General features: G+C 43.4%; 1 protein-coding gene across 1 annotated transcript in view; it reads right to left on the bottom strand.

Annotated features, from left to right (window-relative positions):
• PTGDR (prostaglandin D2 receptor) overlaps positions 1 to 7,296 on the bottom strand; it is an 18,884-nt gene extending 11,588 nt beyond the window's left edge. The window contains exon 1 of the mRNA XM_007948330.1: positions 6,460 to 7,296. Coding sequence (XP_007946521.1) covers positions 6,460 to 7,296 — 837 coding nt within the window. The remainder of the gene's footprint in view (positions 1 to 6,459) is intronic.
• Between the last annotated feature and the right edge of the window lie 5,742 nt (positions 7,297 to 13,038).

The raw sequence follows: 13,038 nt of genomic DNA, 5'->3' as shown, positions 1-13,038 counted from the left end.
GTGAATACACAGAGTCACTGTACCAAAAAGAATTTGTTGATGTCCATCTATTTCAGCAGGCGGCATATGGTCAAGAACCAATGGTATTGAAGGAAGAAGTCAAAGCTGCACTGAAAAAATTGGTGAAGAACAAGGCTCCAGGAATGATGGAATACTCATTGAGATGTTTCAACAAATGGATGCCCCAACTGGAGGCACTTCTTCATCTATGCCAAGAGATTTGGAAGACAGCTACCTGGCCAACTGACTGGAAGAAATCCATATTTGTACCCATTCCAAACAAGTGTGATTCAACAGAATGTGGAAATTATCTAACAATATCATTAATATTGCATGCAAGTAAAATCTTACGGAAGATAATTAAAAAATGGTTGCAGCAGTATATTGACAGAGAACTTCCAGAAATGCAAGCTGGATTCAGAAGAGGACAGGGAATGAGGGAAATCATTGCTCATGTCAGATGGATCTTAACTAAAAGCAAAGAATATCAGACAGATGTTTACTTATGTTTTATTGACTATGCAAAAGCATTTGATTGTGTGGCTCATAACAAATTATGAGTACACAGGAATGGGAATTCTAGAACACTTGATTTTACACACGAGGAACCTGTACATAGACCAGGAGGCTGTCATTCAAACAATATAAGGGGATACTGAATTGTTCAAAATCAAGAATGGAATGTTTCAAGGTTGTATCCTTTCACCATACTTATTCAACTTGTATACTAAGCAAATAATCTGAGAAGCTTGATTATATGAAGAATGTGGCATCAGGATTGGAGGAAGAGTCATTAACAACTTGTGATATGAAGATGACACAACTTTGCTTGCTGAATGTGAGGATGATTTGAAGCACTTACTGATGAAGTATGCAGACTACAGTCTACAATATGGATTACACTTCAATATAAAGAAAATGAAAATCCTCACAACTGGTCCAATAAACAGCTTCACAATAAATGGAGAAAAGATGAAAGTATTCAAAGACTTCATATTACTTGGTTCTATAATCAATGCCAATGGAATTGTTGTCAAGACATCAGACAACATATTGCATTGGGCAAATCTATTGCAAAAGACCTCTTTCAAGTGATAAAGAGCAAAGACGTCTCCTTGAAGACTAATGTGCACCTAACTCAAGCCATGGTATTTTCAATCGCCTCTTATGCATGTGTGAGCTGGACAATGAATGAGGAAGATTGAAGAAGAGTTGATGCTTTTGAGTTGTGGTATTGGAGAAGAGTGCTAAGAGTACCATGGTCTGCTAATAGGACTAACAAATCTGTCCTGGAAGAAGTACAGTGAGAATGCTCCTTGGAAGTGAGAATGGCCAGACTTTGTCTCACCTACTCTGGTCAGGTTGTCAGAGGGAACCATTCTCTGGAGAAGGATATCATGCATGGTAAAGTGGATGGTCAATTAGGAAGGCGAAGACCCTCAATGAGATGGATTGACACAATGGCTGCAGTGATGGATTCAGGTATAGAAAGGAACATGAGGCTGGTGCAGTACTGGGCAGTGTTTCATTCTGCTGTGGATTGGGTCACTATAAATCAGAGATGACTCAACAGTCTCAACAGTACCTAACAACAACAACAACAACAACTATATATATATATATATACACACACACACACACACACACACACACACAGAGACAGAGACAGAGACAGAGTGAGTCTGGCAAGTCCCAAGTTCCTCAATCAAATGTCAAGCTGGAGGCTTTTCCCTACTCATGCAGCCACAGGGGTTGATGAGCTCAAGATTGGCAGGCAGTATAACAGGCTGTTGACCCCAGCAGATTATGAATCCAAGGTCAGCAGGCTCACAGAACAGTTGTAGACAGCACGACAGGACCCAGATCCACAGAAGTTTACTGAATTTTCCAGGATATCCATTTATATATTGGAAGCAGGCCACACCCTTAAAGAAACACTCTTTCAGCTGATTGGCTGCTCAAGGCATATACATCAATCTCATCATGGAATCAACCACATTACAACTGCTTAAACCACTCAGAATCATGGCCCAGTCAAGTTGACACACAACCCAAACTATCACAGTATATATCCTGGAGAAATAAGTCATGACACGAACAAATATATGCATACCCATGTTCACTGCAGAACTATTCACAATAGCAAAAAGATGGAAATTACCTAAATTACCATCAATGGAGGAATGGATCAACAACCTATGGTACATATACACAGTGGAATACTATGCAACATTAAAGAACAATGATGCATCTGTGAAACATCTCATGACATGGATCACCTTAGAGACCATTATGTTGTGCAAAGTTAGTCAATCACAAAAGGACAAATATTGTATAAGATTACTATTGTAAAAAAGTCAAGAAAAGGATTTCACACACATAAAAAAAATTCTTTGATAGTTACTAGGGGTAGGTAGAGAAGTGAGGGCAACCACCAACTAGAGGGTAGACACTTATTAACTTGGGTTAAGGAGAAAAAGAAGAACAAACTGTAGTCACAAGAGCCTGGATGCAGGAAGTTCAGTAGGAAGGAAGTTTTTGTAACAGTTCCAGTGAATGGTGATGAAATCCTGAATTAAGGTAATGTCAGCAAAGGGATGGGGTGGTAAGAAAAAAAGAAAAGAAAATACCATGGCTTGGGTCAGGAGCACCTTAGTCCTCAAAGTGATATTTTTTTCTTTTTAAGTCTTTAAAGAGGTCTTTTGTAGCAGATTTTCCAATGCAATACATCCTTGGATTTCTTGACTGCTGCTTCCGTGGACTTTGACTATGGACCCAAGTAAAATGAAATCCTTGGCAACTTGAAGCTTTTCTCCATTTACCATGATTTTGCTTATTGGTCCCATTTTGAGGATTTTTGTCATCTTTATGTTTAAATGTAATCTATACTGAAGGCTGTTCTCTTTGAGATTCATCAGTGTTTCAAGTTCTTTTTGCTTTCAGCAACCAAGATGTGTCATCTGCATACCGAAGGTTATTAATTAATCTTCCTTCAATCCTGATGCCACATTCTTCTTCATGTAGTCCAGCTTTGCAGTTTATTTGCTCAGAATACAGACTGACTAAGTATGGTGGAAGCATGTAACCCTGATGCATACTTTTCCTGATTTAAAACCACACAATATCCTCTTGTTTTGTTCGCCTGACTGCCTCTTGGTCTATGTACATGTTCTGCATGAGCATAAAGTGTCTGGAATTCTCATTCTTCCCAACATAATCCATAATTTGTTATGATCCACACAGTCAAATGCATTTTCATAGTCAATAAAACACAAGTAAACATCTTTTCCAGATTCTCTGCGTTCTGCTAAGATCAGCAATGATATCTCTCGTTCAATGCCCTCTTCTGAATCTGGCTTGAATTTCTGGCAATGCACTGTCAGTGTATTCCTTCAACTGTTTTTGAATTATCTTCAGCAAAATTTTACCTGCATGTGGTATTAATGATATTTTTGAATAATTTCCACATTCCGTTGGAGCACCATTCTTTGGAACAGGCATAATTATGGATAGACCTCTTCTAGTCAGTTGGCCAAGCAGCCATCTTCCAAGCTTCTTGGCACAGATGAATGAGCATTTCTAGCCATCTGTTGAAACATCTCAATTGTCATTCCATCAATTCCTGGAGCTTTGTTTTTTGCCAATGCCTTAAGAGCAGCTTGGACTTCTTCCTTTAGTACTGTCAGTTCTTGATGAAATGCTACCTCCTGAAATGATTGAACGCTGACTAATTCTTTTTGGTACAGCGACTCCGTGTATTCCTCCCATTTCCCCTTGATGTTTCCTGCATCATTCAATATTTTTCCCATAGAATTCTTCAATATTGCAATTTAAGGCTTGAATTTTTCTTCAGTTATATCAGCTTTAGAAATTCTGGCCATGTTCTTCCTTTCTGGCTTTCTAACTCCAGTTCTTTGCACATTTCATTATAATACTTTACTTTGTCTTCTGGAACTGCCATCTGAAATCTTCTGTTTGGCTATTTTACTTCATCATTTCTTCCATTTGTTTTAGGTACTTTACACTGAAGAACAAGTATCAGCGTCACTTCTGGCATACATTTTGATCTTTTCTTTCCTTCCTCTCTTTTTAATGACCTTTTGCTTTCTACATGAATGATGTCCTTGATGTCATTCCACAGGCTGTCTGGTCTTTGGTCATTAGTGTTCACTGTGTCAAATCTATTCTTGAGATAGTCTGTAAATTCAGGTGGGATATTCTCAAGGTCATACTTTGGCTCTCATGAATTAATTTTAATTTTCTTCTTCAACTTGAACTTGTGTAGGAGCAATTGATGGCTGTTCTACAGTCAGCCCCTAGCTTCATTCTGACTGTTGACATTGGGCTTCCCTCCCATCTCTTTCTACAGATGTAGTCCACTTGATTCCTGTGTCTTCCATCCAGTAAGGTCAAAGTGTGTAATCACCATTAATGTTTTTGAAAAAAGGTATTTCCAATGAATAGGACATTCGTCTTGTAAAATTCTATCATGCAATCTCTGGTGTCATTTCTACCACCAAGGCCACATTTTCTAACTTCTGATCCTTCTTCCTTGTTTCCAACTTATACATTTCAATCACCAGTAATTATCAATGCATCTTGATTGCATGTTTGATCAATTTCCTACTTGCCAAGACAGAAATCAATTTCAGAAGGTGATAAAAAATGTTCAATTTCTTCATCTTTGGCATTGTGGTTGATGTGTAAATTTGAATAATAGTTGGATTAACTTGTCTCCTTCTAGACATATGGATATCATTCTATCACTGACACTGTTGTACTTCATGATGGGTCTTGGAATGTTCTTTCTGACCATGAATGTGATGCTGTTCCTCTTCAATTTCTCATTCCTAGCATGGTAGACCATATGATTGTTTGATTCAAAATGGCCAATACAGTTCATTTCAGCTCACTAATGCAGGATATCTATCTGCAAGTGTTTCATTTCATTTTTGATAACTTCCAATTTTCTAAGATTCATATTTCATACAGTCCACATTCTAACTAGTAATGAGTCTTTGCAGCTATTTCTTCTCATTTGGAGTTGTACCACATCAGCAAATGAAGGTCCTGAAAGCTTTACTCCATCTATGTCAGTAAGGTGACTCTGCTTTGAAGAGGCAGCACCAGTCATATTTTGAGTGCCTTCTGACCTGAGGGGCTCATCTTCCAGTACTATATCAGACAAATGTTACATGCTGCCCTTCATAAGGTTTTCAGTTGCCAGTTTTGTTTTAGAAGTAGATGGCCAGGTCCTTTGTCCTGTCTTCCTGTCTGGAAGCTCCACTGAAACCTACCATGGGTGACCCTGCTGGTATTTGAAATACCACTGGCATAGCTTTCAGCATTATAGCAACAAGCCAGCCACCATACATCGAAGTAAACATCTGTATTTACTCATTTTCCCATAAACATCCATTTATAGGAAAATCACATATTTCACTTTCAACCATCACTGAAGGTAGCATCCAAAATTGGTACACTGCTATGAAAACTTCCCCAATTACAGAAGTCTTGGGACTCCAAGACGTTGATTTGGCAATGTAACACATTTAAATGTTGTTCTTGCTGAGCAGGAAATTTGGGGCGGGGAATGGGAGCTACATAGGTGCACTACTGAAAATGTTTTCTCAAACCTCAGCCACTCCCAGGTATCTTGGCAGGCACCCCAGGAGGGAATACCTCTAAAGGAGATAATTCAACCTCCACCTTCCATTAGTAAATTGAAACTGGAGATAATGGCTTTCATGTCACCTACTTGCCAAGACAGAAACAAAACTGTCAACACTCGTTATCAAAACGACAGCACTGGCTGAAACATCCTCAAACATCTGTCTCTCAGCCTCTACCGCCACCGTTCCTGGCAGCAGCACCACCGGAAACAGCAGCTGCGGCTCCTGAAAGTTTGCCCGCGAGGTACTCACCTCTGCAAATCACGCTAGCAGGATTCAAGTTCTCCCTATCCCCTTTCCACGCCAACACCCCAAAGGAGAACCTCCATTCGCCATTCGCCCATTTCTGATACCGCTAAGATCATGGACAGATCTAACGAGTAAAGAAATTAAACAGTACCCAGTCAACGGGAAGAATAGACGTTCCATACTGCCGTGGAGGAACCAAGCTATGCTCCTCCAAATTCGGGGGCGCTAAAATGACTCACATCTACTGGAAGCGAAGCAGAGAGGAGGGGTCTTTGCTGGGCTAAGGGGGCATCCTCAATCTCGGTCTTTACCTTCCTTTCTCCGACTTTTTCTCATCTTGCTCAACAAATTGCATTGTACCTCAGGACTGTGGAGGGAACCCCATGTACAAAGTGCAGCAACAAACCCTCCCTGCCCGCGACGCAGCTCCTCTGGAACCGCGTGAACACGCTCCACCTTTCCCGCCAGGCACCTGCGGTCCTGTCCGAGAACCCCTTCTGTCCCCCCACCCCCGTAGCCTCGGCCTCAGTCGACTCACAATGAAAGGCACGGAGCACACGGCGAAGAGCGCGGTCATGAAGGCCAGCAGCAGGAGGTGATCTAGCTCCTCAAGGGGCTGTGGGGACTCCTCCTTCTCGCCGGTACCCGGCTGCGCGCGGTCCCGTGTGCCGGAGCGCGGGTGCCGCTGCAGCCGCTGGTGCATGGCGTAGAGGTTGCGCATGGCGCTCAGGTTGCACAGCACAGTGGCTAAGACCAGCAGCGCCATTAGGCTGGCGTAGAGCACCGAATAGCCCACCACCGAGAACAAGCCGTCCTCGTGGTCCATCTGGATGAAGCACCAGGTGCCTGGGCAGTACTGCACGAACTCCCCAAAGCCCGCGAAGGGCAGAGCGCAGAAAGCCAGGCAGAAGGCACACACGACGGGCGCCACCAGCGCGCCCCGGCGCAGCGTGATGTGCCGTCGATAGAAGAAGGGGTGCCCCAGAGAGAGCCAACACTCCAGCGCCATGGCCAGCAGCTGCAACATCGAGGCAAGACCGAAGAAGGACATGAAGAAGGCGAAAGCTTGACACAGCGAGTTGCCCGAAGCAGGCACAAGCGCTCTCATACTTCGATTCTGCGCATAGGAGGCCAGTACCACCGGGCTCACGAGGCACTTGCCCAGAAAGTCTGTAACCGTCAGACCGCACACCAGCACGTAAAAGACCGAGAGTGGCGGGCGCGGCGGCCGTAACCCCAGCCCAAAGCGCGCCAGCAGCCCCAGGGCCAGCAGATTGCCCACGAGGCCCGCGCTGAAGAGCACCCCACCCATCGTCGCCGAGTAGCCTCTCTCCACCGAGGTAAAGTTGTTGCAGCGGTAGAGCGGCGGCCTCATGGCGGGTGGGCACCGCGGGCCCGAGCCGAGGCAGCGGAGAGCTAGGAGCCCTGCACCCGGGTGCGTAGGAGCCCCTGGCCGCTCGGCGCGCGGCTCTGCCAGGCAGGCTGGCTGCTGAGGAAGCTCAGCGGGTCGCGGGATGTTCCCCACAGGAGGCGCCTCCTATCTAAACTCTGGGGTCACACCCCTCTCCGAGGGGGCGGGACACGCGCCGGTTGCGCACCCGCTGTTGGCAATGCAGAGAGTGGAGCAGAGGAGCGAGGAGCTCTGCCCTGACGCGTTGGGTCCTGAGGAGAGATTCTGGTACCCAGGGCCAGAACAGAAGGATCGTAGCTAGATTCTGAGCACCCAAGGTCAGATCTTCTTTTGAGGCAAGAACTACTGAAATGAAGCGGGAAATTAAGCAGCAGCCTCAAGGGAGAGGGGGACAAGAGGAGTGGTATTGGTGGGACTCTGATGATGGCCAGCAATTCTGAGGACAAGAGCAGAAGACAGGCTGAGAAAGGGCTACCACCTACTGTTCTTGAATTAGTAGCTCAGTGACTGGTAAAAGCAACTAACATTTGCCCACCACTTAATCCTTAGCTCTAGTTCTTTTACGGTTTCCCTCCACCACTGGGCATAACAATATTCTCCGTTGCATATGTGAGGACACCAAGGCCATGGAAGGTTGAGTGACATACCCAAGGTGGCAGAGTTAGTAAGTGGCAGAACTGGACCTGGAACGGGGCTCTTCTATTGTCTATCTGTCTTGCTTGCAGGACTCCTTCTTTCAAGAGATTGGCCAGATTTCAGGCAAGTGGTTCCAGCAAAGACCAAGAGGCAAAGTTGGCCCTGGGTACCCCAAATCACAGTGGTGTGTGGGAGGAATATGGTTAAGAACACTGACTTTGTCATCAGAGAGACCTGAGTTCAAATTCCTATACTGTTATTCACTGCCTGTTTGACCCTGAGGGACTTAACTCTGAAGCAGTAACATCTATGCAGTCTGCTTGGCTGTTTTTTTTCCTAGAGAGACATTTTACATAACACATTGTAAAGCACAAAACCCACTGCCACCGAGTTGCTGCTGAGTTATAGTGACCCTATAGGATAGATTGGAACTGCCCCATAGGGTTTCCAAAGCTGTAAATCTTTATGAAAGCTTATTGCCCTAAATTTCTTCTGCTGAGCTGCTAGTAGTTCTGAACCACTGACCTATTCGTTAACAGCTGCACACCTTAGTCTCTGCCAGCGGAGCGTCTTTTCATGTAAAGCACAGGCATGTACATAGTAAGTACAATAGTCATGATTCTCAAGGGATGAAAGGCTGCCTTAGTAGCTGATGTTTAACTACAGTTTTTAGCAGGAATTTTGAAACCAGAATAGACTTGGTTTAGAGTTTTCTCATTCCTCTAGTCTATAACTGTTGTTGTTATGTGCTGTCAAGTTGGACTCGACTCATAGCGACCCCTCCTTGGGTTTCCAAGGCAGCATCACTATGGAAGTAGATTGCCCCATCTTCCTTCCGAGGAGTGGCTGGTGGGTTTGAACTGCCAGCCTTCTGGTTAGCAGTCAAGTGCTTTAGGCACTACGCTTGGTCTATGACTACTAGAAAACATTTCTACCCTGTCTAGCCTTTGACTTTTTGACTTGGCTGCATAATAAAGGCAAGAGAGTTAATTGTGAAATGTGATTTTTTTTTTTTTTAAGTTAAAATAGGAGCTCTGATAGCTTAGTGCCTAAAGCACTTGCCTGCTAAACCAGAAGGCTGGTGGTTCAAACCCACCAGCCACTCCTCAGAAGGAAGGTTGGGCAATCTACTTCCGTAGTTATTCGGCCTCAGAAACCCAAGGAGGGGTCGCTATGAGTCGGGCCTGACTCTACAGCACATAACAACAACAATAACAAGTTAACATGTGATATCCAACAGAGCAACTGGCTTTATGTGTGGAATTTAAGTGGGACGATTAAGGCCATATTATGTAAGCAAGTCGATTATGATTTGGGTTAAAGTAGTTCATTATTAATCTTAACCAACCAACCAGCTCACTGCTTTGAGTCAGTCCTGACTCATAGCGACCCCTCCGTGGGTTTCTGAGGCGGTATCACTACGGAAGTAGATTGCCCGGTCTTCCTTCTGAGGAGCATCTGGTGGGTTTGAACCACCAGCCTTCTGGTTAGCAGTCAAGTGCCTTAGGCACTATACCATCGGAGCTCCTTAACAAGTCCACAGACAAACCCAGGGAGACAGCACAGCCCCAAGGCTCTAGATGTGAAAACTTAAGGGTAGCCAGAGAGGGCTTCCAGGCTGAAAGCCTGACCATAATTCAGACCATGGAGTGGACTGCACGAGTTCAAGCTTTGGAATTAGACAGTTTCAAAGTCTACCACTAGCTGTGTGACCCTGAATTAGTTACTCAATCTCGGAGTTTCCATTTCTTCATAAATAGAATATGAGACTTATGCTGACCTCATAGGTTATTCTAAGTTGAGAAATCATAAAATTCCTAGTATGTAATAATTATAATAATAAAGAGCTAACACTTATGAGCTGGGCAATCTCTAAAACTTTTACATATATTGACTCATTTAGTAGAAGGCCTTCCATTAGGGTTAATTCCCTGGTCTTCCATATTTTCTCTCTCATCCTCACTTTTTATCTCTAGCTCTATCGCCTAATGAACAGTGATGGGCTTAGAAGAGCCTCACTTGAAGAAGAAGAAGGAGGCGCAGGCCCTATAACCAAAAGACATAAGCAAGAATCTGAGGCAAGCTAAGGTCCTCTTCCCAGACACACACACACACGTGTGCACACGCACACACACATACATAGCACACATATGCACGGATACACACACATGCACAGATACACACATACAGACTTTACATCAGTTACAGGCTATTCACAGTGTCCTGTGGCACCCAGAGGAGAGCCAATGGACTATAGCTTAAAAAGCCCTCCTTCAGACCAGTTTTGCTGGTTTGATAGAGGCTGGTGAGACCCCTGAGACTATGGCCCCTAGTTACCCTTCAGGTCTGGAATTGAACCCACTCCTGTGGCTTCCAGCCAAATAATAGACAGGCATATGGGGTGAACATTTACATCAGGTGGATACACTACTTGGAGCTGTCAGTCATGGGAGAACAGAAGGGCAGTGTTTGCACAAGGAGACAGCTGGGGGAGGGGGAGTGCATGCAAGGGAAGGACACAGGGAAGAGGTTAACTACGGGAAGGAAGTGGGAAGAGAGCTGTTACATTGTGGGGATTTGCAGTCAGTGTCATGAGACAAAATGTGTATGAACTGCTGTAGGGAAAATGAATTTGCTTTGTAAATGTTCACCTAATCACAATAAATTTTTTTTTAAAAAATCTGTCCTCCCAGGACATCATACAGGGTCCCAAAGCATACCTACACAGAATCTTTGTACCTTTATTTTCCTGCTACAGCTCCTTCTACCTCCATACCCCTCCCAGGAGCAGTGACAGGGTGAGAGTCACCCAAAAATGTAAACAATTCTTTAAAAACAACTCCAAAGTGTGACAGAAGATTCAGCTATGTGTCCTTAATGTGGTTTATAAATACCATGCTTCAGATGTTGAAGGTCTTGAACGGGCACAATTCAGGAAACCACATGTTTCCTCCTGGCCAATGTAGCTGGGGTTTACTCTTGTGTTTCCGGCTGTCTTTCCTGCCTGCTTTGCTCTTGTTCACCCTGCCTTGTTCTCAGGCATAACTCTGGAGGCTCCTCTCCCTGCTGTTAAGAAATCCTATTGTAGAACTTCAATTTCAGCCAAGGAAAAGATAGTTTGCTCATGCATCAAGTATTTTTTTTAACTCTTAACTTGTGTCAGGGTGAGTTGTGTGGGCAATGAGGAGCATACAGCAAATAAGAGAAGGAAAATGTCTTGTGATTTTTAGATATTTGTACATTTTTATGTCAGCTTTCAGAGTAATGAGGCTGAGCCATTTTTTTCTCCCTCAGAGGAAAACTTTTAATGAAAATATCTCAGGCCCCAGTTATATGATAAAATTATCTTCATTATCTTTAGATATGTAGAAGTCTGGTTAATTACACTATAAGACATATAGTCTGGGAAAATATGTGTGGGATAATGTGAAGAGATCATTTTAAATGTGAATTATAATATTATAAATGTTAACTGCGTGTATCTGAATAGACAAGGCCTAGTGGTTGACATGTTGTTGTTGTTGTTATGTGCCATCGAGTTGAACCTGACTCATAGCGACCGCTCCTTGGGTTTCCGAGGCGGTATCACTATGGAAGTAGATTGCCCAACCTTCCTTCTGAGGAGTGGCTGGTGGGTTTGAACCGCCAGTCTTCTGGTTAGCAGTCAAGTACCTTAGGCACTACACTACCAGAGCTCCCAGAGGTTGACATAGGCAAATGAAAATGTTGATCTAACCTTGAGAAGGGATTGTAGTCTCCATAGTTTCTGATATTTTCAGAATAATATTTATAATAATTATTTTAAAAAATTAAGCAGAAAACTGGTGTATGCTCATGGCCAGATTTTAGGAAGGGTGGAAAAAAGAGAAACTAATTTTTTTTTTTTTTTTCTGGATCAATCTTGACTATGCTAAATCATATTCATCGCTTCCCTCCTATTGAACTCCTACTGATATTTTGGGCTAGGAGTTGTGAAGCAGAAAATGGAGAGGAGGGACGCTAAAAAAGCAAAGAACAAAATTAGCTTCCAATGTTGAAGACCCTTCTTCAGGATAGAGACCACGCTCAGCAGGGTGATAATGAGGTGTGAGGTCTATCAGTCGTCATGTTGTGTGAATTCAAATCTCAGCTTTGCCCATTGCTAGCTCTGTTCCCTTGAGCAAACTTAACCTTTGTAAACCTCATTTTTCTCATATAAAAAAATGGAGAAGACAGTTGGACCAAGTTCACAGGGTATTTGCATGGCTTAAATAAATTTGTCTGCATTGAAAAGTAGTTCTCAATTTTGGCTGCATTTTAGAATCACTGGAGAGCTTCTGACATTTCTGATGCTTCAGCACTCTAGACCAATTAAATCAGGCTCTCTGGGTGTGTCCCCAGGCATCAGTACTTTTTGAAGCTCCCTACAGAGATTCTGTTGTACAGCTAAGGTGAGAACCAGTGGAATAGAATGTTAAGCATAGTGCCCACGGTGCTCTGCATGGTCCCATAAATGGTGTTGATTAATATTTTTATTCCTGTCACCTGCTCTGCAGAAGTTTTCTCTATTTGTCCCTGTTTCTGACATAAGAAAAATGAGACTCTGAGGGCTGAATTGCTTGTCCAAATTCATATAACTAGTAAGATGGAAGCAATACACAGAGTCACTGTACCAAGAAGAATTGGTCAATCTTCATCCATTTCAGAAGGTAGCATATGATCAAGAACCAATTGTATTGAAGGAAGAAGTCGAAGCTGCACTGAAGGAATTGACAAAGAACAAGACTCCAGAAATTGAAGGATACCCATTGAAATGTTTCAACAAACAAATGCCACGCTGGAGGCACTTACGCAGCTATGGCAAGAGATTTGGAAAACAGCTACCTGGCCAACTGACTAGAAGAGATCATATGTGTACCCATTCCAAAGAAAGGTGATCCCACAGAATGTGGAAATTATCAAACGATATCATTAACATCACATGCAAGTAACATTTTACTGAAGATAATTCAAAAATTGTTGCAGCAGTATATTGACAGAGAACTTCCAGAAATGCAAGCTGGATTCAGAAGAGGATGTGGAATGAGGGAT

The sequence above is a fragment of the Orycteropus afer genome, unplaced genomic scaffold (assembly GCF_000298275.1).
Source record: "Orycteropus afer afer isolate SDZICR_OR568_19922 unplaced genomic scaffold, OryAfe1.0 scaffold00214, whole genome shotgun sequence".
In the NCBI taxonomy this organism is placed as follows: Eukaryota; Metazoa; Chordata; class Mammalia; order Tubulidentata; family Orycteropodidae; genus Orycteropus; species Orycteropus afer.
The sequence above is the reverse complement of the archived record's forward strand: the minus strand, read 5'-3'. Positions and strand labels throughout refer to the sequence as shown.